The following is a 25,619-nucleotide window of genomic DNA, read 5'->3' as shown; positions in this document are numbered from 1 at the left end:
GGAAGAGGCAATCCTCAAGAAGAGAAAGAGGATTAGGGCGAGGGAATACTCTCGTTTTTCATCAAAGAAATGAATAATAATCAGGAAGGCTTTTGAACAGTGGAGAGAATTCAAAGATTTGAAATTTTTTAAATCGGACGCTGAGGTTGAACTGTTTCTTCTGGACAGGTGAGTAGCTTCTAGTGCTGACTTTTTTGTATGTGAACTGTGTGTGAAAATATAATTCTTTAAAAAATATGAGTGAAGCTCGACTAAACTCGGATAGCTCTAGCGTAGCGAATATCAGATTGTAGGGGTTTAGTATGTGTGATTGGCATGCTAGTGAGCGAGTTGATTCTGACCAATTGGAATTCGTTGAGGGAGGGGCGAGCTAACTTGGTTTGTTTGGGATCTCGATTCAAACACAAACAGAAGTGACTTCACCCACAATCGCTGATACAACCTTTAACACTAGAACAATGTACAGCAGAAGATGAGATTATAGAATGTTGACCTAATACACTTAAAGTTACACAAAATTAAAGTTAGTTAAGTATATGTTAGTGGCAGCAACATACAGATCTATTGTCTGATTTTAGTAAATTGACTGAGACCGACCTCATTAACACACACACACACACACACACACACACACACACACACACACACACACACACACACACACACACACACTAAGTTGGATCAATCTGTTCAACGGGTTCATCTTGGATGCATCTGCTTCCATTTCCTCACGAAATGTGTTTTTCTTGTCTATCACTGGATATTACAAATATATGGCAAAAACAATGTCAAATATTTACTGGAAGTACAAACAAATGTATAATCAACTTCATTTAATGAATTGACTTACAGGATAATTCTCTCACTACAAAATATTTTCATATTTTGCATAGGGGTTCTGATTATCTTAAAACCACTAAACAATTTCTTTACAGTTTGAGTGACTGAGTTGACCTTATCACCAAAAAATAATTATATAAAACTCAGAGTGTTTGAAATGTATGAATACAGTTGTGAAATTTGAATGTGAAATAAGTTAACCTCTTCTTTTATGTGGACATGTTAGTATTTTATAAACTCATTCCTTATCTCAAGAAATCAATATTACACAACATTTATATAAAATGAATAAATGAATTATTTGTCTAAATTGATTTATTATCTTATTATATATTGTCGGCACACAATAAAGGCACAAAGTAAAAAAAGCCTATAGAAAAATGGTTGTATATACACTCATTCAACAATGGGAGGAGAATCAAGCAATCACAACACAATGTAGGCTACATGATATGTTTCTTTATTTCATAAACAGAAATGGTGTCTAGACATAATCTGTAATTTATATAACACTAGCAATTGAAATGCATGGAAATGAGTTCTGCACAATACCGTATGTACAATGGTTTTTAAGTCATTAAATGCATTAGGGTCATGTAGCATTTCAAAATGAAAAAAGTAAAAACTCTTAGTACAGAATAAGCAAAGAAACAGCTACCTCAAATCGACAATATTAACACAAAACAGTCTTCTAGAAAAAATGCGATAAAGAGTCAGAAAGAGATAGAGAGAAGAAAACAACTCGTGTGACCAGGCTACTAGCCAAAGAGCTATTCCATTAAAAATGATGCACCAAAATCTACCAATACAATAATCCATATAATCTGTGTAAAAAGCATGTAGAAAAAACACCTGATGCAGTTTGCTGATACAGTCATTGACCAGTAATGAGAGGTATGAAGGATTTCACAGGTAGATAAGTGTGAGAGAGAGAGAGTCCGCTCTGCTAGCCGAAACATGGGGGCTCACAGCCCCTGCATACACACTTCACTTGAATGTGAACTATGGCCTCTGGAAGTTCTAAGGCAAAGTTGGAGGTGCACTTTGTATTCATGGTACACTGGAGCATCCCCGTCGGGCGAAAAGACAACTTGAGATAAAGGAGCATAGTTATCAAACGGCCATTTCTCTGTTCGCTTGTAAAAACGTACAAACAAAGAGACAGAATGCTAAACCTATCCATTCGAACGAGCCTCACGATTTCTATGTACATGGCAAAATTCTCGTAAAACATGACACCTTTTTGTAAACATTTTGCCTTTTTCTTACGCCGTTTTCTGCCTGCGCGTTCAGTCCGAATATCAAATGTTTTATAAAGTTAAGCAAATTGTGAAAAAGGCAAGTTTTTGAGCAACCCTTTGGAACGCCAGTGTTCATATTTCTGAGAAGCAGCACGAATGAAACAAACCGACCAAATTTTTCAAATGACATTAAACAGGAGCTTACGTAGATGAAGAGATGTTGGGTGTTTTCCTGTATAGTATTGGTTCTCAATACATTTACAGAAGCTTAAAATACGCGTCTTTTGACCGTAATTGCAGATTGAAAGCTTAAACGATTAGCTGTTTCAGCCAATTTACAACCGAAAAAGAAAACTAATTGCTGGATTTCATTTCGAGATATTCCATAGCCCTTGTTGGGGTTTTTTTTTAAATCCAAAAGAATTGTGCAAATCTAGTAGGTTTTCTCTATGCATCAATTATTCTTAGCTTAGACACTCTAAAAAAAATACAAATAAATCACGCTACCCACCCATTAGCTTTATGAGAAGACAAAAAATGCAAGACACAAAAATAAGTGACAAATGAAAGCTGAGCTCACCAGCTACCATCAAAAATGTCTTAGGACTAAATAAAAAATAAAAAAAAACGTTGGCACGCACCCTGAGACAAGATACAAGAGCAACCATAAAACCTCTGTAAAACAACAAAAACTAGTAGAAGTGTTGTTGAGAGGAGAGCTAATAAGCTTATTTAACCTGCGAGGCTTTCTGTGACCAGGCCGAACCCTTGAAGTCACTGTGGAGGCAAACATGATGCAGCTTTTAGTAACAGAGGCTAACAGAGGTCAACAGAGGTCAGAATTCCAATCCTTGTCACTCAGACTCTCGGCTTCTTCCACCGTTTCTTCCACATCTGTATTGAAGTGTCGGCCTGAACCAAAGCATCCCCAGGCTCTTAAGGCCGAGTGTGCAAGCGTGAGGAGTCAGCCATTTCACGTACAGCCCAGAAATACACAAGTACACGACAAATACTTTGCTATGCGAGGAACATAAATAAAAGCAGATTTGGGAAAATGCTTTTGGATAGCCTTGATGCAGGTATGACCTTTTGTTTTTTCCAGAAATGTCAAAATTGTGGACATAGATTCTCAAGTGTACGACAGTGTGCTTGTCAAGTGGAAGGTCATGCTTTCCACGCTTCATTATTTATACAACAAGATATAAGAAAAACGCATCATTATAGGGATGATTTGCATATGTGTGCACAAATGTCCACTTGGACCCATAAATCTTTAGTTCTAGTCTTGTACCTGATTACAATTTAGAAATGGCAAATACTGTTAAAATTTCTTTAGAAAAAGAGAAAGAACAGATCCACAATGAAAACAACAGCACAACTATCCATCACAACACCTCTAGATTCTACATCCCTAGGAGAGATACTCCACCCAGTGCGACATGTTCATGTGTGTGTGTGTGTGCGCTTGCATACGAGAGGGAGAGGGGATGTATTACAACTTGAAACGTGTCTGAATATCAAACTATCAGACTCGCAAATGCACAAGCACACTTAGAGCTCTAGGGGTCAAAGGTCATTCAAATAATATATGGAACTATGTCAAATGAGTGGCACTCCCAACTGTGTTGCATTACTTATTGGGAGATCCATTTTTTTAAAAAGATAAATGCTCTTAGTTTTTGCTCAACTAAACCAGAGTGAACTCATCGAGATTCAAACCGTTTTTTTAAGGCCTACATTTTGAGGCAAAGAAACTCTAAACAAACTATATAAAACATACAGGCAGCATGCAATCTCATTAGTATGGATATATACGTGTCTAACAAATGTACAATCAAGGGAAATATAGGTCGACTTTAAAGAATTGGCTTATTCCATCCAATTCAGAGCAGATTTTCGATGCTCTCTAAAATAGCATTTTAGTGTCTTCCATAAATATGCAATTTGAACTTTTTTGATTTATTTAAATGAACCTGAAAACGTTCTTTAAAAGATACCGTGTTGTTAAAGATCATCTGTCAGGAGAGACACTTTTAAGTGTCCGCGTTAAGTGCTTCAATTTCAGACTTTTTAGGGTCCTGAAAAAGAAATCTACCCTTTTAGAAGTGCTGAACGGTCAAAGAGTGCTGAAGGGGGGAAAAAAAGGGTATGAGCAAGGCCCTTTAATTGAGTTCAACATCATTTCCTGTTCCTGTCCGAGCAGTAAAATGGGGGCGAAACTGAAAGGGTGTGGGATCGTGATGACGTTTCTTTTACGTAACACTGTTCGGAAGTGTCTGCAAGCACACTGTAAATACTGATAAAAGAGCACGTTTTCACTTTTAAAGGAGAACAGCTCACCACTACGCACACCATTTACATCCAGATTACATGCAAGGGCTCTATGCGCTGCACTGGGGGGTTCTTATGCGAGCGTGTGTGTGCATGCGTGAGTGTAAGAATGCTAGTTTCCTGAGTTTAAGCACACCCATCGTCATGGGGAATTCATTCGAGACAGGAAACAGCAACGATTTTCCCTTCGTGGCAAAAAGGTGCTTGATCAAACCCCAGAGAAAAGAAAGAAAAGAAAATTTAACCAACGGAAAAAGCCATCTAAAGTTCTACCTGTACAATATTACCGAGACCGTCTCCATGCGCTGTACTATTTACAATACGCTTTCTGCCGAGCAAGCACTTCTCGAAAAAACATCCAATGGTACAGTATTGCTGACGCAAAAGGTGGGCGAAACTGCGATTCGAATCGTTCGTCTTTCCGTCGTACTTTCTTTCGTATCAGTGCTGTGGAAGGCAAAGGAGGAATGTTTTTAGATACCACCATCTGTACAAATTAAGTGTTGCGGTACACAGACACTACAAACGTATGATGCAGAAGACATTTTTGCATATGGACATTTACAGTCTAGCTGCTGTAGAAAAAAAAAATCTGTATTTTTTTTTTTTCATGAGTTATACTGAACATTCAGAATATTTCCTGAGTTTGAATTTACTGTGGCAAGGGCCACAAAGAGAAAGAGACGAGAGAAAGAGTGATAGAGGTAGAGGGCAGAAATAGGGAATGGAGGTGGGGTGAGGAGAGAGAGAGAGAGAGAGAGAGAAATGCTGCTGCTAGGTCCATAGAGGTCTGAATTTGAGATGTGGTCAGAGCCCATCCCCTCTGAATGGACTGTAATTGGAAACAGACAGTGTTGCACTGTCATGGAAAGGTGTAGCACCATCGTGAAGTTCTGTGAGAAGGTCTCAGCCACTCTGCCATGGCTGAATGAGAGAAAACCTGGAGAACAGTATTGCTGCTGTTAAGACAACTGTAGTGTCAACCTTTGTTTTAAAAAAGACAATTACAAAGACATAAATATGTATATAAAATAATCAAAAACACTGGCAGAGGCTGGCCATCTCAACAGCCCTCGAGTTTTGAGGGGTTGTCAGAAGACGTAACTAAATTAAATAATAAAAAAAAAACATCAAAAAAATAAAATCAACACAGAGAAACAAACCACCATCATTAAGTACAGTCCTTTCTGTTGGGCTGTTCGTCGGTTGTACATTTATCTGTCATCTCCTGACAGAAATCTACTGTCACAGTCTGATTGGACTGTTCCAGGGACAGCCCCGCCTCCAGGTAGGCAGAGCCGGGCTCTTGCTCCTCCCTGTCGTTGCCTACGTCTTCAGACCCGTTTCCGGTCTTCCACTGGGCCGGTCGCGGTTTTCCGTCTTTTGCAGTGGGCGATTTAAGGAAGCTCTGTTCGGGCGTGGAGCAAGTGGTGAGGTCGATGCTGCCGGTGGGCAGGGCCTGGTTGCCGGGGGCGACGGAGGTGGTGTTGCCGGGGCGCAGTATGGGACAGTAGTGATGGACCTGTTCTGGGCTCAGCTGCACGTCTCGACACACCTCCTCAGACAGACAGGAGAAATTCTCCCATAACTCTCCCATGCATGCCTTCAACTGGTTGCGCTCTGTTAAGAGCTTCTCCTTCTCACACACCTGTGGGGTGGACACACATAAAACACACATTTTAAACCTGTGTGTAAGGCAGCTCACACACTTTTTGACCAATAAATAACCAGGATTTTTGCATGAGCTTTCAAGTCGTTCGGGATTATTTTTTAGAAGTCATTTTGCAGAGAAGATTTCTGGCAGATTTGTTGGTCAAGTGACAGTTTATACTAATTAATACAATTTCATGATTGAAGCGTTTTCGTTAAGACCCTCAAATGACGCACTCTTCTGCTTTACACAAACACTCATCAAGCGTAGCGTCAGTTTTGGCAGGGCAGGTTAGTCAAGCTCGACGCCTATCACTGTATACATATATAAGCTCCTTCAGTATTATCAGCAGCTATCGCGTTTCTCAGGAGCTAATTTTACCCTCCTCCATCCCCAGCTCCTCCTCTCGTCAGTCAGGATTTGGCATTCTGATTCCCCTTGAATCAGAATAAATTCTCGAATTATGTTGTACTTTAAAATCTTGAATTAATGATATCTGCAAAGCATACATGTTGGTTCTGTTCTGTTTACCCTAAGGGGGGTTATTGCTGCTCTCCCTGCTCTTATTCATGCTTGCCCAGAACGGAACCATACCGCCAATCCAAACTGTACTCTAATTGTCAATCGTATTTGACGATAGTGGTCCTGACAGAAACAAAGACAATTTCTATCAATGAAATATTGTAGTGCAGTGTAAAAAATCACTATACTGAATATATATTATTTGTACAGATCAGTATGTACATATAAACAGTACCATTCAAAAGTTTGGGGTCAGTAAGGATATTTGTTTTAGAAAGAAATTAATACTTTAAATTGAACAAATTCAATTGATCAAAAGTGAGAGTAAAGACTTTTATAATGTTTCAAATTAAGAATCCTGAAAAAAATGCATAATCATAAGCACCAAATCAGCATTTTAGACTGATTTCTGAAGGATCATTTGACACTGAAGACTGGAGAAATTATGCTGAAAATTCTTCTTTGCCATCACAGAAATATATTTAAAAATGTTAAGATATATATTTTTATATTTTATTATATTTAAATGAAAAAATTTTTTTTAGCTATAATATTGCTAGTTTTACAGTATTTTTTACTGAAATATTTATAGAATATCAGCATACATTAGTTTTCTACAATCACTAGGACACATTTCTCATTACTTACGTTACTTTTTTTACATGTAATAAAAAGTATTGAGAAATATGTCCTATAGCGACTGTAAAAAACTGTAATTATGTAATGAGTTTTTGTTTTACACGGCACTGAAATATTTCATTATATATCTATAATGAATACAGATATATTAATTTGATAAATTTCCATGACTTTTCCAAGATTTACAATTACAAATTACAAATTCCCAGTACATAGAAATAAATACTTTTTGAGAATATGTACATTATATTGCTTTTCATTTAACATTATTCAGTATGACTATTAAAGGGATAGTTCATCCAAAAATAAACACAAAAGAAGATATTTGAAAGAATACTGATAATCAAACAGGAGACATTAGCCAACTGTCTGGTTACAAACATTCTTTAAAATATCTTCTTTTGTGTTCAGCTGAAGAAAGAAATTCATAGAGGTTTGAAACAACTTGAGGGTGAGTAAGCGAACTATCCCTTTAAGAATTTTTTCGGGATGCCCACAATGCCCTTGGTCTTCACAATGTATTCAAAACCTGCTCCACACACACGCATGCATACACGCTTTGTTATGAACGTACAGTGATCTATAGGGACCAGCTGAGATATGTAGGTCACCCTGCAGCACTAACACTGTCGTCCCGCTCTCAATCTCCATGGAATCTCAATCTTCCTTTCCTCATAAATTCCTTCATTCTAGAACATCATTTCAGTTGTGTTTTAATATAGCCGTCAAACTCCAAGATAAGACCAGAAGGAGGAGAAGAGGAGCAGAGGCATCCCTCCTGCTGCTTTCTGCGAGATTATATGGAGGATGCGCATGTGGCATCAAAGCGCAGGCTGTCAGGCTTCATGCACATACATGGCTTCACACATCAAAGACAGTCGGCTCCGCCTCCATCACGAAACAGCATGGGACCGGCTATGTGATTGACAGGTAGCCGTGCTGCCATGGCAACGTGACAGCCTAGGAGATGAGTTCCCCTGCCGCTTATGGGGATTGATAACAACCTGAAGGCCAACGTGTAAAATAAAGATGTTTTGTCACACACAACAGGACTGAGACAGCGAGAGCTGTTTGTGTAGGCTATACTTACCAGTTTGTGTATTTCACACTCAAGGTTCAGGATGCAGTCAAGTTTCCTCTTGCGGCAGCGCTGGGCCGCGATACGGTTCTTACTGCGTCTGCGCACGTCGTGGATGAACTCCAGCTGCTCTGAGCTCAGCTTGTGCATTTTCACCATCATTTGGAAGTCGTTGCGTGGAAGATTCGTGATTTGATCGACGGGGAACGGAAGCTTGACCTGTAAAGACATACATTAGCAATGTGTTACCTCTATGATATAACATTTTGCTTTTCTTCCATGAAAGCATTTCTCCTCAAGCCATTAAATCAACATAATCAGAGCTCATCTGATTGACAGCTGATGGCAGAAGGAGATTTACTACGGCATTTGTTTAAAAAAAAACATCTTTCGCCATTGAAAATGATCTATGAATTCTGATGAAATAAAAACATACTAAAATGTAACCTAAATTACTTGCAATGTATTTCGTCACCACTAGATGGAGGCAGAACACAGTTCTTCACATTCAAAAAGTGAGGTCTAACAACACAAGGTTATAACATCTAACCAGCAGCATCACTTATTAACAAAGAGGTCAAAAGAGTAAGAAAGACAGACAGGAACAAAGGTTGAGAATAAAGAGTGCAAAGACAGGAACAAGAAAGCATCTTTCTGTCTGTTCTTTCTGAGAAATGAGATAAAAAAGCAGCACAGCTGCTTTAGTCCTTTCTTCCATTTCACACTCCTGTCAGGTGGATTACCAGAGGGCATGAGTATGCAAATTACAACTGTTAACGAGTTAAGCTGTCAGCGGATTCTGAACATATCACCCAGTAGGAAACAATGTCTCATTCATGTACAATGAGCACGATACGCAGGCTGTTTGACCATATAAAGCATCATTTGACTTCCCTCCATCATGGCCTGGGTGGCTTTCTGAGGGCATGTTGTACTTAGACACCCTGCTGTTGTCAGAGAGAGAGAGAGCTTTCATGAGGGATAAAAAAAAAGGAATGAGTGTCATGAAAAAAAGAAAAAATCAGGTTAAGAAAGCGAGAGGGATTGAGCCAGTCCTCTGTAGGTGAATCTGCTGAAGTGCAAAGTCAATCAGGGTTTTGAGGTTGACATTCAAAGACTGTCTTTGTACCTGCTTAACACTACATACTGGTGACCTCAGTTTCTAATATCTGAAGAAATCTGCTCAAGATTTTATTTGTTAAAATGCTGGGGTTTCTCTCAAGCACCCAGGCACTATCTGCAGGAAATGTTTTTTTATATATAGCCTAAACATGAACAACGTTCATAAGTTTGGGGTTGGTAATTTTTTTGCTAAACTAGTATTTTATGCAAACCAAGACTGAAAAAAAATACAGTTAACAGTAATATTTTGAAAAAATATTTTTTACAATTTAAGTATCTGTTTTCTATTTGAATATATTTTAAAATGTAATTTACTCCTGTGATGGCAATGCTGAATTTTCAGCATCTTTAATCCAGTCTTCAGAGTCACATGATCCGTCAGAAATCGTTCTAATATGCTGATTTGGTGCTCAAGAAACATTTCTTATTATTATCAATGTTGAAAACAGCTGTGCTGGTTAATATTTTTGTGGAAACCATGATTTTTTCAGGATTCTTTCTCAGGAAATATAATTCAACAGCAATGTTGTAAATATCTTTACTGTAACTTTTGATAAATTGAATGCATCCCTGCTGAATAAAATAATAATAATTATTATTTATACCAAACACCACATGTAAAGATGGAACATAATTTGACATACATCAGATGCACAATATATAGGTACCTTATCGATAATCATTCAAGTCTTTATCCTTGTATTGATCGATATTGGATTTTCAATTGCGTTCATGCTAATTTTCCCTGTATTTATTTTTAGATTACATTTGCCATCATCAATATTTAAAACACTGATGATTCAATAACACTTTTAAATGGTATCTTTAGCAAATCTCAAAATGAATATCTACAGTATTTTCATACTGTACATTATAATGCCTACATTTACTTTCAGCATCACACACACACACACACACACACACACACACACACACACACACACACACACACATATATATATATATATATATATATATATATATATATATATTTAGTTTTAGAATTTTCATTTTAATTTATTTATACAAAATCTTACAGAATTTTAATATTGTCTATTAATCAGTTTTTGGTATGAAATTAATCTCAGATAAACTAGCGTGGTAAATGAATGAGGCAACCGTAGTGTAACCAGTATACTGGCTATATAGTGCTGCCCTACTTAAGAACTCACATGGGTTTAGTGTGATTATGACCCCATAAACCTGGACCACAGCGGTGCAGCGACTCTTCCATGTGAAGTGCACCGCTCTGCTGGGAAGCTCACGGTGACTCTGGTTGGGACTGAGAGAAGATGAAAGTGTAGATCTGGCCCAGTCTGGCTCAGAGCAGCAGGGGGCCCGGAGCACTGGCAGGTCGGAGCAGCATCATTAATAAATGATGGACAGACCTTTTCCTACTCTCAGCTCAGCCGACATCAAGAATCGCAGTGTGTGAATTTGTGATGTCTTGATACGATTTTTAAGCTAGACTAGAAGGAGAGAAATGTCTTTTTACACGGTCCGAGGAGACACCTTTTCTCTATGACCTTCTCGTGTGTCCTTTCCTATCTCTGGTATATTGGTTTGAGGTGTGTGTGTGTGTGTGTGTGTATGTGTGTGTGTGTGTGTGTGTGTGTGTGGCAGTAGTGTAAGAGTGACGTCTATATTTAGTGTCTTATCACCAATTCAGTTTAGAAAGCCGGCAGAGATGACAGAACGTACACCAGTGGCGTTTATAAATTTGAAAGTGATCCCGATTCTGTCTCTCTCTCTCTTCTCTTGTCCATTTACTCTTTCTTTAGGTCATTATTCTTGAAATGGGTCTGGAGTGAAAAGTAGGACTCCTCTGTTACTGGGAGCAAAGTGGCCCCACTCTTTTTGTCCATTGCTTCCTTTCGCTTAGCATGGACATCTGCAGCAGGGAATTGTGGGAAGGCGACGGACAAAAGATGTGACTGGAATGAGCGAGGCCAAATGCCTGAGGTCTCACACAGATATTTTAGCAATTTTACTGGCACAGTGCTTAATTTCCAGTCTAATGTAAGTAAAAATTGTGTGGAAATGATTTAAATGTGCAAACAAGAAGGAGAGTTAGCCGTTTGGTCAGTTAAATGCCTTTAGCGGTAATTAGATCATCTGTTTGCTAAATATCATTACTGTCCTTCAGAGATTCCCAGAATCGTTACTGTGCTGCTATGCATCTCATCGTTTCACATGTCTCGGTAATGACACGCCATGTGACACAGATAAGAAAACAGTCTGAAACAACCCCTAAGATATTCCTCTTTTTTTCTTCTTCCCTCCTTTCTTCTCTTGTTTTTCTTCTCTCAGCCCTGTTGCTATTACTGGAAGTCTCCACAGGCGCTGAGTAATGGGGGAAAGCTATCCACGTACACACACATGAATGCACCCCCCTTTCAAAGACACGGGACAGACACACATGCATACACTCACTCTGTCTAATGGAGTGATGGGCCTGTCCGTGGTCACCATGGGGCTTCATTCCCATCAGGACCAAAGTGTCTGCTTGCGCGGGTATGTGTACACCGAAGATAAATGGCATGTATGAATGCCTGTCTAGGTCAGTGGTAAATTCCTAATGTAACACATCTGGAGTAAAAAGCACCATCCTTTCTCTAAGACGGCAATGAGATTAAATGGCGAGCAAATGAAGAGTTAAATCTCTTATATCAGCTTCTCAAATTTTTCTTCTAAAAATCATGATTCCAATAATGCCGTTTCAGAGGAGATCTTAACAGAGTCTCAAACTGTGCTCAGATTTCCCAACATACCAAAGTTTGCAATTAATGTCAAAAATTTAAATGTAAACTAAAAACATTTCTTATTCAACAATTACTTTTTTTTTCCCTAAGGAAGTGAAAGAGAAACATAATATAATTAGAGATGCACGATATGTTAATTTTTAATGTTATTGTTTTCTACACCCCAAAAAATTGCCCGATATATTAAAGCCAATAAATAATGGATTATTTCCTTCAGCTGCGACGCTTCAGATGCGCACCATTCACCATGATGGCTTTGAATTGCTTGAAATATGATTGAAATCACACCAAAAAGGAAAATATGGTTTGCATGCAGATCTATAGGCTACATAAAATTACAATGAGAACATTATATATAATTGTGTGGATATGGATTTTAATGGTGAGACCATTGTTTTTGTAATCAGGCTCTCAAAACGTATATACAAATTTGGATTTAGTATGTTCATGCGAAACAGGACTGTAAAATAACGTACAGTTGTGCAGCTTAATATTTTTGTGAATTCTTTTTAATGATAATGTATATAATGCCAACTCTATTATATATACAGTATATATACACATAATATAATAGAATTGCCATTACTGAAATGCACTCTACGTGATATCCACGTCAACTTCTATACAAGCAAACAGTGAGCGTCCATAATATTTCAAGCTTTCACCTTAACATATTTCAATCGTGCGGTTTTACACCTCACCAATGCGACGTCTGACGAATAATTTGTAGACCACAATCGGCTCATATTGAGAGAGCGGCTTGGCTTTTAAAGTCGGAATGAGAGGAACAGAAATGGTTCTGACTTCACTCTTCACTTCCTGCGATGCAGGCATCTTCACTAAAGGGTTAAAGCTTCTCGCACCGTGATTTTCAAGAATGAAAATGAAGAACTGAGAGTGAGATTTTCGTCTGTGGGATTTTCTGATCACACCCACTCACTCCGAGATCAATACTTCACCCAGTGTAACCGAATGACTAAAGCGTAAAGAAAATGGTAGATAAATCTTCTCAAAGATCTCAAGATTTGATAACTGTCCTCAGTAAGGCATAGTTATTTTTTACTTCAGGAGTCAGGACCTTTTTTTGCCCCCACAACTGAAATCTCTCCGGTCAGTCTCCAGTGAAATCTTCAGGTTACTGTCAGAGTGAGTAAGACTTCAGTCCTCTAGTATCTTCCAGAGGTGTCAAGTCGGCTTCAAAAAGTATGTATTGTTGTGTGTGAAACAGATTAAAGTAAGGACAAATCAAATGATATGGCAATATTCTTGGACCTGAGCTCTTCCTGTTTGAATAGATGCTGGTCACAGAGGGTAAGTGATACTGTATATGACTTATGAAAAAGAGATAAAAGTTCAAAGACCTGACTTCAGTATCTAGACTAGCCTAGAAGGACTATACTAGTGCTATGATTAGCCTACAGTTTAACAACTTCCTTCCTCCTTTGAATTCATTGTTTCGAGCAGCAGGCTGAAGCTATTTTTGAGATTGTGTATCTCTCTTTGTGTGCAGCTCCTCTCTCTTCCTCTCTCTCTCTCTCTCTCTCTCTCTCTCTGTCTCTCTCACTCTCATGCTCTTTCTCTTACATGCCATTTGCTGTGCAACAAAGGACTGTCTCTTTTTTGACAAGTCTGTGTGTTTGTACTGCATATCACTAGGAGAGAGAGAGAAAGAGAGAGAGAGAGATATGGGAATTTCTTCAACTATAAGCATGATTTTTATCACAAAAACAAATCAAACATGTTCTTTTTGTTATTGACTACCATTCAAAGATTGTGGTCAGAATGACAGTAAAGGCATTTATAATGTAACAAAATATTTCTGTTTCAAATAAAAGTGGTTCTTATTAAATTTATATTCATCAAAGAATCCTGAAAAATATATATCATGGTTTTCACAAAAATATTAAGCAGCAACTGTTTTTAACATTGATAATAATAAGAAATGTTACTTGAGTAGCAAATCATGGTCACACTTTAGTTAAGGGTCCAAATTCTCATTATTAACTAACTATTAACTACGACTTTTGCCTCAATTAACTTTTAATTACTGCTTATTAATAGTTAGTAAGGTAGTGGTTAAGTTTAGGTATTGGGTAGGATTAAGGGATGTAGAATATGGTCATGCAGAATAAAGCGTTATTATATGCTTTATAAGTACTAATAAACAACCATTATTCTAGTAATATGCATGCTAATAAGCAACTAGTTAATAGCGAGAATTGGACCCTAAACTAAAGTGTTACCCAAATCATCATATTTGAATAATTTCTTGAGGATCATGTGACATTGAAGACTGAAGTAATGACGCTGAAAATTCAGCTTTGCTATCACCGGAATAAAATACATTTTAAAATATAATAAAATGGAAAACATTTATATTAAATTGTAATAATAATTTACAATATTAGTGTTTTTACTTTATTTGTGATCAAAACATTTTTAAACTTGGGTAAAAACAACAACAACAACCTAGACCAAGGGCTAGTGGACTAAGTGCCCATACTTGAAAAAAATGTAGCATAGGAATTATATGAAAAGCATATTTGAAAGGTAGCATTTGCTCTCAAGATGAAGTTTCTGAATTGAAGAAGGGAGATTTTAAGTCCTTTTCTCAGACTTGCGTCAGCTCAGCTTCACAGAAATGGTTAGGTGTAGATGAGAAAATGAAAAACAACAAGAATGCAACTGAGAAGAAGAGTGAAAGCTGGAGTGAAAGAGTGTATCAGATACTAGATAGACATGAGAGCTTTCAACTTCAGCAGCTATCTAAGATCTTGACCCTCATTTTGAACATCTGCAGATACAATTCCAACCCCCTTGTACTTTAAATTAATCCATTTAGTGAAGTCAGGAATTCTTAAGTGATTTTGGGTCTGTTTCTAAATCAAAACGGGAAAGAAAAGTAAACTAGTTGAAATACAAAGCTCCATTGAAAAGTCAAATGAAGAGTCAGATGCACTATGAGTGTGTGGGGAGGGCAAATACTTTGAGGCAACAAACGTATTTACAATTTGTTTCAGGTCGGGTACAGTGTGTCTCAAGTCTTTTACAAATAAAACGGAAAAAATGCACAAAATGCTGAAAACTAGCCAATTCGTTCCTGAGTGCTCTGTGTTACCATGGCAACAAACAATTTTCTCTATCAAGGCCTCCACATGCATTTCTAAAGGTCTCACCCCCAGTCTCTAAACATGGCCTCTCCTTCTCCTTTAGAGTTATTTGCTCTTTTAAAATATACAGCATTCCAAGTGAAATTCAACTCACATTCAGATCAGACAGCTGCTTCACACAAGCGTGTTTATCCATTCTTTCTCTTCATTCTAAATCTCTACATTTAAACTCTTTTCTATCAGTGTCTCACCTTTCAGTGATATTACAACTATCAGTAACAGACACTCATTTACTGACTGTCATTTAGATGAATACATTTTTAATTTATAATTTTTCTCCATCTCCCTAATTCATAATTTTGCTTTGTTTATTTTGTGTCAAGAGAACATATACAGTGCTGGTCAGAATTATTTGCCCCCTTGGTAAATATGATCAAAGATGGCGGTAAAAAATATATCTGCATTGTTAATCCTTTTGACATTTTAAAATGCAAAAATCTAACCTTTTATTGAAGTAAAAGAATTGAAAGGGGGGGGGGGGGGGAAATCACATTATGAAATAAATGTTTTTCTCCGAAACACATTGGGAACAATTATTTGCCCCCTTTTATCAAATACTTTTTGCCACCTGTTTTTGCCAAGATAACAGCTCTGCGTTTTCTCCTATAATGCCTGATGAGTTTGGAGAACAACTGACAAGAGATCAGAGATCATTCTTCCGTACAGAATCTCTCCAGATCCTTCAGATTCCCAGATCAATGTTGGTGCTTCTTCTCTTCAGTTCAGCCCACTCATTTTCTATAGGGTTCAGGTCTGGGGTTCAGTGTTTGCTTCCAAAAAGCTCTTTGTTGTTTGTTTCATCTGTCCATAGAACGTTTGAAAAGTAACTGACACTACTGGAACTTCAAACAGGACGGGTTCTATGGTCAGAACACTTAAGATGGGTTTGGTGCACACAGGGATAAAAAAAGTACCCCATGTGTAAAATGAAATGCTCTGCTGTATCTTTAATGCTGTGGGCCTAATTTTCTGCCAGAGGTCCTGGACATCTTGGATTTGATCAAATACCCACAGATAAAAAATGAAAACCTGACGGCTTCTGCTAGAAATCTTATAATGGGGCATGTTTGGATCTTCCTCTCTTGGAGAGATTCTGTATGGAGGAATGGTCTTTGATCTCTTGTCAGTTGTTCTCCAAACTCATCAGGCATTATAGGAGAAGACTCATAGCTGTTATCTTGGGAAAAGGCGGTTGAAAAAAACATTTAATAAAAGGGGGCAAATAATTGTAACCAACGTGTTTTAGAGGAAAACATTTATTTCATAATGTGACTTCCCACACACTTTCAATTATTTTACTTCAATGAAAGGTTAGATTTTTGCTAATTTTTTAAATAAAATATCAAAAGGATTAACAATGCAGATTTATTTTTTACAGCCATCTTTGATCATATTTACCAAGGGGGCAAATAATTCTGACCAGCACTGTATGCTATCTGAACCGCAAAAAACGAAACAAAAAACAGAATATACAGCAAATTTTGAATGGCTGTCAATGGAGAAAATGTTTTCTGCAGACAGCTTTCTGCACCCAGCATCTACCAGCAGGGGCTTCATGGACCATGCTAATAAATCAAATGTTTGACTGATCAACCAAACCTTTGATAAAATGAAGAATAGCGTGTGACTGTGCCACTCACCATTAAAGGGCAATCTCTTTAGAAAGAAGCACTGTGTGCCTTGAGCTTAGGAAGCACTGGGGCTTGGTGTGAGCACATGTGCTCTGGCTCTCTTTTCTCCTCTCTATCTCTCTTTAACATGTTCTGAGGATTGAGGCTGTGAATCGTTGCTTAGTGTTAACCAATCACAGCACAGAGCAGACCCACACCCCCTTATTAGTAATATGGTAGGTGAGCAACATATAAACAAAGTTTCATATTCAATATTACTCTGCTAGAGTGTACATTGGATTGGGCTATATTATTGACATATTCTTAACTGCCCTATTTTGCCCGGTTTTACTTTTAATTTTCAATGCTCCTTACTGTTGCATTGAACACTGCCATGCGAAAGGGAAAAACAATAAGACTTGAGAAAAATTGTTTCAAATGTTTTGACTGAATTTTTATTTGAACGGTTTTAAAGGAATGGCTCACCCAAAAATGATAATTATGTCATCATGTTCGCACCTTCATGTCAATCCTGTTTGACTTGCTTTCTTCTGTGAAACATGAAATATATTTTCATCTGTTTTTGACCATAGGATGAAAGTCATTGGTGTCCAAAAACAACACTTTCATTATTTAAAAACAAAACAAAACATGAAACATGTTTTAGAATAACATTTTGTTGTTCTGCAGAACAAAGAAAGTCATACAGGTTTTGAACAACATGAAGGTGAGTAAATGATGACAGAATTGTAGCTTTTAGGTGAACTATCCTTTAACACTTTCTCAGAATCTGAGCAGAGGTAAGCCAAGCACTTCTGTTACAGGACAGATCATAGTCTGGGAGACCCGATTCCAGTCTTAGCTCAATTTTGATGAAGTGTGTAGTTATTGTGTTTTCTCTTCACACAACAGCATTCCAGACTTGATTGTCAAATTCAGTTTGCTCCTCTCTGCTGTATACTACTATATTAGTCTTCCCTAGACAACACACAAAAGGTCAGAGTAATATCATTGCAGTTATTCTGTTTATGTCAGCCCAGACATGAAAATGATTACAGTGTTCATTGGTCCATTAGCAGTCAGCAGCTCTATTCAATGAATCAGTGAAAGACAAAGGGAAAGTCACTAATAGCATAAGGGCAGCATGCACATTTAATTGGTTCCTGCATAGATGAACACTAGGGTATGAGATGCAAAGTGTGCTTTTGGAAGGAATTGTTAGACAACAGGTAAACACATAAGAGAAAAATTGGTAAGACTCACCTCAGGGCCTTGCTCTCGAGCATGACATGATTCACTGTCCCCCTCCGAAAAGGACCCTGACTCATCACTGGAATTGGTTCCATACGACTGCTCACACTTTATCTTTGGCCGCACCCGTGTGAAGAGAGCATCTGTCCCACCGCCTGCCTCCTGTGGGTCAGCGGTGAGACACCGTGTTGCATTGGGGCAAGGCGAGGATGAAAACTCAAACTGTGGAAGGCTGCAGGGGGACCCGCCGCTCCCGTCCTCAGCATAAGAATACGACGAACATGAACTGGAGGTCCGGGTGCGGGTCTCTGAAGGGGGCGATCGTGAGCATACCTTGATTGGCACTGGGCAGCTGGTATTGGGCCTTTGGCGGCAAAGCAGGGGCGGGTCACTGGCTATGGTGCTGGGGGAGTAGGTCTGGGAGCTGGGGAGGGACTGGCTGGCGCCGGCCCACAATCCCTTTGGCATGTGTTCTGAGAGCTCCTTCTCCAATGAGTTTCCGCTGGGATGGGAGTGGGTGGGAGTACCCAGTCGGTCACAGGCCCCTGGAGGGAAGATGACACTGCGGCGGTCCAGCTCCACCTCTTGCTTGCACACACCATCGCATGAATCCGACTTCAACGAAAGCCCTGGTGGGAAACCATCAGCGTCTTTGGGGAATGCCACAGGCATGCCAAGCTCATTGCCAAGCGAAGGCCTGTAGTCTTTTTTGTGGTCTGCCTGAGTGGTTCCTTTATCCTGGGCATTAATGAGTCTGTTAACAAAAAGCTGCTCGGGTGTGCTAGGCAGGTCCTTATTGAAAAGAGTTCTTAGGCAGGTCGGTGACTTGTTGCTGCCTTTTGGTTGGTCCACTGCAATCGAATCATCGAGCTCCATCTCAGCCACACCGTCCTTTTCACCACCGTCCTGCTCGTCCCCTGACAGGCAAAGCGAGATGGACTCTTCCTCGCTGCGTGGCTCCTGCTTGATTTGCATCACTGCTGGCCTGCTCATCTCCTTGAATGTGCTTGGAAAACCTGAGGTACTGGTGTGTGAGGAGGCATCGTTATTGTGCTTGTTGCATGCCCACTGGTACTTCCTGTACTTAGGGCATCGTGGCAGGTCTGAGGTGCCGTGTCGCTCAAAGTCCATCAGCCCATCAGCGAAATCTTCTGTTGCCACCAGCTGCTCATGGTCTGGTCGCCGCAATGAGTTCAGGGTCTCTGCACAACGACGAGAGCGTGGAGAACCGGACAGGGTCACTGCAGTTGTCGTTGTTGTCAGCAACTCAGGTTGCATGCTCTCATCCTCCGAGTGATTGCTCTCAGGCGCCATCTTGCGACACAGGAGCAGGCCATCCTCCTCGCTGCGCAGTTGGGCTTCCAGGAAGCGAAAGCAGGAGTCTTCCAGGTTGTGAATGCGCAGGAATTCGGCACAGCGGATGACCTCCTGGATGTTTTCTCTACTGAGCAGCAGCTTAGCCGTATAGGCAAACTGTAACAATGGAGCGAATCCCCGGGCACTGACCTGCGGACACACACAGAAAAACAGGGGAAATTGCCAATGTTACCATCAGCATGCTATTGTTCAAGGCACTTGGAGTGTGCTGAGAGAACTAGACAGCTCAAATGACCGTAAACAAACACTGTAAAGTGCCAGTTAATCTTTTATCAGGTCAGCACCGAATGTTCTATACAGCGGGAAATAAAAAGTGAAAAGGTGGAGTCTGTCAGTAAGGTCAAGAGACCAGCCTCATTTATGTAACAAAGACATCTGACATTCCACTCTCTGCTCAAGTCAGCCCTGTAGGTGCAGCTTGGCCCCCTGTTTGTTGGAAATGATATTGTAGAAACAGGTAGAAGCATGCAGGTTTGTAAACATAATTTCACATCTATCCCTCAGGTGAGGCACCTTAAAGCCTAATAGGCTCTAGGACTCTTACAGCTTATCCCTACTACAGCCATCCAGAGCTTGCTGAGAGAGAGAGAGAGAGAGAGAGAGAGAGAGAGAGAGAGAGAGAGAGAGAGAGAGAGAGAGAGAGAGAGAGAGAGAGAAGAGAGAGGCAGACAGAGAGAGACAGACACAGACAGATATGGAAGCTTTCCATTTGACCTAATGCTAGATAATTAGGTAAATGCCTGAGCCTGCAAAAGCTTGGCTGGCCCACTGTGGTCTTTGCGCTGTAAGGGCATATGAGTAAATGAATTAAGACAAGGCAAAAATAATAACCCAAGCTCACCGGTTTTATTTTTTACAAGTGTGAAGCAACTTGTGGGACCTGTAAACGTAGGCTCTATAACTCTCGACTAGCTGTCAATCAAATAAAGAATTTGAATGGAATGCTGCTAATTAATAAATCAAATTAAGCAAACTATCATATTTATCGATATTTGCAGAGAAAATCCTCTAAATTAAGATAATTTAAGACTTCTTTTTGTAGCAGCTGAGTAAATCATTTCACAAGAGCTTTAGATTCCAAACCAGCTTTTCAAATTGTGTTCTTTCTATGACAGTGAGTCAGACTCTGCCTATGCTATGCTGGAGTCAAAACGTCATGGACAGACATCGATGTAGGTGTTGTGTTCTTCGTTATCAGACACATTACAATGGCTGGACTTTGATCTGGGTCGGCATTGTTCAGTCCACAAAGCGCTCTCTCTTCTCCCTCAATTACGTAACGTGCTCAACAGCACAAGTGAACTTGTGCTCATAGATGGGAGGGAATGAGATCAACACTTTATGTTCAATGAATGAGGACAAGACACTGTTTACTATGAGTTTGTTTCTTTTGTTGATAGGAACAAACTGCTAACTCTTTTTATTGTTACTTGTTATTATCAGATTTTTTTTGTGGTTAGTTAGGGAGTGCAGATTATCTCTTTCCTACTATAAAACCAGATCCATAGAATTTGTTTAGTAGATTTTTCCATGTGGAAAAAAACGGATTGTATTTAGAGTCAGGGCCGGCCAAGGCATGGAGGGAAAACCCAAGTCTGAGGTTAAAAAGGCTTTTTCTGTTACAATGAGTTGAAACACAGCTGATTACTATAGTGTGGGGAATGTGAAACAAATCAGACACACACAACATACAGACTCCTGATTAAGCTACTGACGTCTTCTTGATTATAGCTAAATCAAACACAAAAGTTCACATTCCAAGAATTCTGTAGTACCATTTCAAGCCTTCTTTCCTGTAAAACCTTTTGAGGAAATGCAATAGTTGAGTTAAGTCTAAAAAAAAACACACATTTGAATGTTAACTGTATTAATAAATCAACTATATCTGTATATTTTCAGAAGGAATTACCAGTGTCTGAAAAGCAGAACAAGCACAGTGTTAAACGTTGGGCTTTGGTTCTGTTTTGAAACTTTAATCTTAAATGTAAATTTAAAATAGAGACAAAGTAAGAAATATTTTCTCTGCTCTAATATAACATAATTTACAGTCAACTGGATATTATTTCAAAATAAACCCAGACAGGTTGATCAGAATATACTCATTAAATGGCTTATCCTCCTTATTATATGGCTTTTTTGCAAATACATAAATAAATGCTCATGAAACACTGATTTGAATCAAAATTATTGTTCTATATGAGAAGAAAGATACAGCAGAATGATACAAAAGACATGAGACAAGCACAGTTATAGGAGATTGGTTGCCAGGGAAAACAGTAAACTGGTTGTCATTTCCGAAACACTTGACTGTGAAATGCTGTGATTGACTAATCCGAATCAAGTATTCCAGAGACCTGTATCGTGATGTATGATAATCTTCAAATGTATAGCAAAGAGCAGAATGAAGAACATATCACATCTTAAGAAAGGATTAGAATGGATAGATCACATTTATTTTCCATCTCCTTCAGAGAAAATCATCCAATCATACACAAACAAAGCATTGCATCCAAAAAATATGCACACAAACAAAACTGATGACTACTGATTCTGAGTCATCTGGGGCTGTCTTGTGTCCAGTAGACGCATTATAGTACAGAGAGACAGAGAGAGAGAGAGAGAGAGAGAGAGAAAGACAGAGAGAGAGAGAGAGAGAGATAGAGAGAGGCTCATCTGCCCGCTGGCAACAAAACAGCGCCAATCAGTCACTCCTGAGAGGAAGCTGCTGACTCCTAATCTTTGTGGGGGATGGTGTGTGTGCTAGTGTGTATTGTATGTGTGTGTACAGTGTGTATTGGTGTGGGGGAGGATGGCATGTAGAGTGTGCATGTGTGTGAATGGGATGTTCACGGCCCTTTGATAGGAAATGTGTCCACTTAGGAGAGAAAGAAAGAGGAACCAGAAAGAGGGAGAGATTTCATTCAAACATACAATGGATTTTAAAGCAGTCAGTGCAGCCTTATCAATCACCTTAAATTCACAATATGTTCATGATAATTTAGCTGGAGATATAAGATTAAACATTGCGAACATTATGGATGATTTTCATGCAATTCTTTTCGTTATTTCAATGTTTTAATTATGTCTCTGATTTAAGTTTCAGTAGCAATTCGAGTTCGATTCATTTCCAAGAATCAGTTCAAATTGTCAATTTAAATTTTCTCTGCATAGGAATTTTCACATATTAAAATGTTTCAGTAAAAATGTAGCTGAATATTGCTGTTGGAGCATTTAACTGAAACTGATTCAGTATTCTTCCTAGTGTTCATTTATTCTTCCAGTTATATTTTGCTGTTTTAGTTACATTTTAAATGTCCTTGGCTAAAAAAAGGAACAAATACATAGATAATTAGAAAATATATTTGATCATCATCAAAAAGTGGAAAAATACCTACATTTGTATATTCAAGCAATGCAGCTTAGTGCTTTCTAATGGGCTCAGATCCATTTGGACATTCCAGGTTATGATTGAAGGTGGAGAGAGACAGTGATGTTGGGGGTGTGAAGGTATGGAGAAGCTACGGCTGACAAACAGCTCTCTCTGCTGGGGGAAAAAATGCTGAAATGTGTTTTTCAGCTGACATAAGCAGCATCGGCTGCACCATCTGTGACTGCTACTACAAGTGTTTCTATGACACACACCATCAGCCTGATGGAAAGAGAGATGAGGGGTGTGGACGAAAAGAAAGAAGAAAGGCAAAATGGATGGAAAGGGAGTAAGAGAATGAAGAGCATGGAAATGTGAAAAAGGAATAAAAAGATGAAGGGGTTAGAATTACAATGGGATGGGTGATATGGTCTGAGACAAAGGCTTAAAGGTATAACACCTATGAAATAAAAATTCATTCATTATTTACTCGGCCTCTATAACAGTCAGTTGTTAACCGTTGTGACCGGACCATCGAGTCAGTGAGTTGAACTCAAAAACTGGTTCAGTTTGAATTATCATTCAATTCTGACATGAGGTTGAGTAAATGATGACACAAATTTCATTTTTGGGTGAACTATCACTTTAACCGCGTAGCACTACGAATACAAACAACAAAAGAGAACATAAAATGTGCTCACAGAAGAGGAAAAATAAAGCACAATTGCAGCTCATTAAGGGACTGACTTTGACATATGAGCCACTGGACCTGTTAACAACATTTATTATGTTTGAAACAGACAAAGGAGCAAATTTATCTCCACGACAGATCTGGGACATTTATGCTAATTCCGACTACAGACTATTCTCCTTCACTGGGCCTCAAAAGGGTCATATTGTTACAAAGCAGGAAATTAAATCAATTGTATATCATACATCCTGACAACTCCTGAATATTCGGGAATTGTGCCAAGCGTTTCCTTCCATAAAAAGGTCGCAGAATGCTATAAACCCCTCACACCTGCCCTCTCGTTCATTCATTCCCTCTCTCTTTGATATTCTGCCTTTCCCCTCTCAGTAGCAGAGACGGCTAATTTATGTAAATTTGCTCCACCAAATTCCTGCATGTCATGAATGTTAATGAGGCAAAGATCCGCATGACAATGTGGCGAATGCTTTACAGGGTGTCTGAAAAAATACAAAACCTCTACTGAAGACGGGGTGCCTGCGATATGAAATCTGCTGACTAACCTGACATTAAACTCCACATGCAGACACAATCAAATGAGCCGCGGTGCAGCACAAAGTCACGGCTCACACTGAACTGGAATATGCGGGGCTACGGTAAGGGCATTTATTGACTGTGCTTCAATGAGACAGCATTTTTAGCCATCATTTTAAGCGATTTGAATGTTCGAACACTAAATTGAGGAAGGAAGTTCAGTAGGCTTTGAAACACAGACCTTCAAATATGCCAAAAATACCACATGTAATAAGGTGGCAGTACATCATTTTAAGAAAATTTAAAAATAAATAATGAAAGGATAATGTTAAGCTCAATTACCTTTAATTACATTGATGTGATGTGAATACTCCTCTTTTATGATGAGCATGTATTTCTTCTTTGAGGCATAAAATACAAATTGTCAGGGTGATATGACTGTCCTGATATCATAATGAAGAGAAAAACCTCAGTAATATAATAAAATTCTTAAAAATAAAAATCTGGCATAACATTTTATTATTATCATTTAAAAAAATATTATATATATATATACAAAACCTTTCATATATATATATATATATATATTTGAAAGGTTTTGTCCACATAATCACAATTATGTGAACAACATGCAGAAAAAAACAGGACATGATACTTTATGATAGAAAAGACATGAACAATTCATTTTTAAGAAGTTAATTTAAATTAATTTAAAGGAAAAATAAATATTTCCTTTCAATTTCACTTCCTTATGCTATTTTCTTTATTGTGGACATCTTGTACATCAGTGACCCACAAACAGCTAATTATAATTCTCTCTCTCTAACACACACACACACACACGTTGGGTTTTTTACGTTTTATGTGATTTTTCCATAGACATAAAGAATTTCTATACTATACAAGCTGTATATATCTCCTAACTCTAACCCTACCCCTAAACACAACCTTCACAGAAAAATTTCTGTATTTTACATTTTCAAAAAACAAATTATAAGCCGTTTTCCTCATGGGGACCAAAAAAACAAACAAACAAACAAAAAAAAACATGCCAAGGTCAAACATTTCTGGCATAACTATCCTTCTGGTCCCCATAAATTGGAAAAATAGCTAAAGTTAATTCTGCAACATTTGTTTTCAGATACAGATTTTATGTGTCCAAACTGCCCAAATTCACTTTGTTTCCACTGTATAACATCTCAAACATGTACACACATACACACAAAGTCACAAGCAGACGGTAAACACTTGACAGATTTAGAGTTAGCCCTCCCTATAGTGCGATGGATTAAATCAGATACTCTACTGGATAATCCTCTCAAAATGAGGTTTACGATACACAACCAGACAGAGAAAAGGACATGACCTCTCTGTCCTTAAAAGCTAGACAGCGCTGCGTCTTTTGGCCTTTAAGACTCTTTCACTCTTGTTTCCCT

At 38.6% G+C, this 25,619-nt stretch overlaps 1 protein-coding gene across 5 annotated transcripts in view; it reads right to left on the bottom strand.

Moving 5' to 3' along the window:
* Positions 1 to 1,279: 1,279 nt before the first annotated feature.
* The window catches only part of bach2b (BACH transcriptional regulator 2b), a 117,581-nt gene continuing 93,241 nt past the window's right edge, over positions 1,280 to 25,619 (bottom strand). For all 5 annotated transcript variants that reach the window (XM_077220689.1, XM_077220685.1, XM_077220687.1 and 2 more), the window contains 3 exons: positions 18,230 to 19,723; positions 8,315 to 8,521; positions 1,280 to 6,060 (listed from right to left, as the gene is read on the bottom strand). In XM_077220689.1, the coding sequence (XP_077076804.1) occupies positions 5,584 to 6,060; positions 8,315 to 8,521; positions 18,230 to 19,723 (2,178 nt within the window). In that variant the 3' untranslated portion in view covers positions 1,280 to 5,583. The remainder of the gene's footprint in view (positions 6,061 to 8,314; positions 8,522 to 18,229; positions 19,724 to 25,619) is intronic.

The sequence above is a fragment of the Siphateles boraxobius genome, unplaced genomic scaffold, assembly GCF_051911475.1.
Source record: "Siphateles boraxobius isolate OS27281-9 unplaced genomic scaffold, OSU_SipBor_1 8, whole genome shotgun sequence".
NCBI lineage: Eukaryota > Metazoa > Chordata > Actinopteri > Cypriniformes > Leuciscidae > Siphateles > Siphateles boraxobius.
The sequence above is the reverse complement of the archived record's forward strand: the minus strand, read 5'-3'. Positions and strand labels throughout refer to the sequence as shown.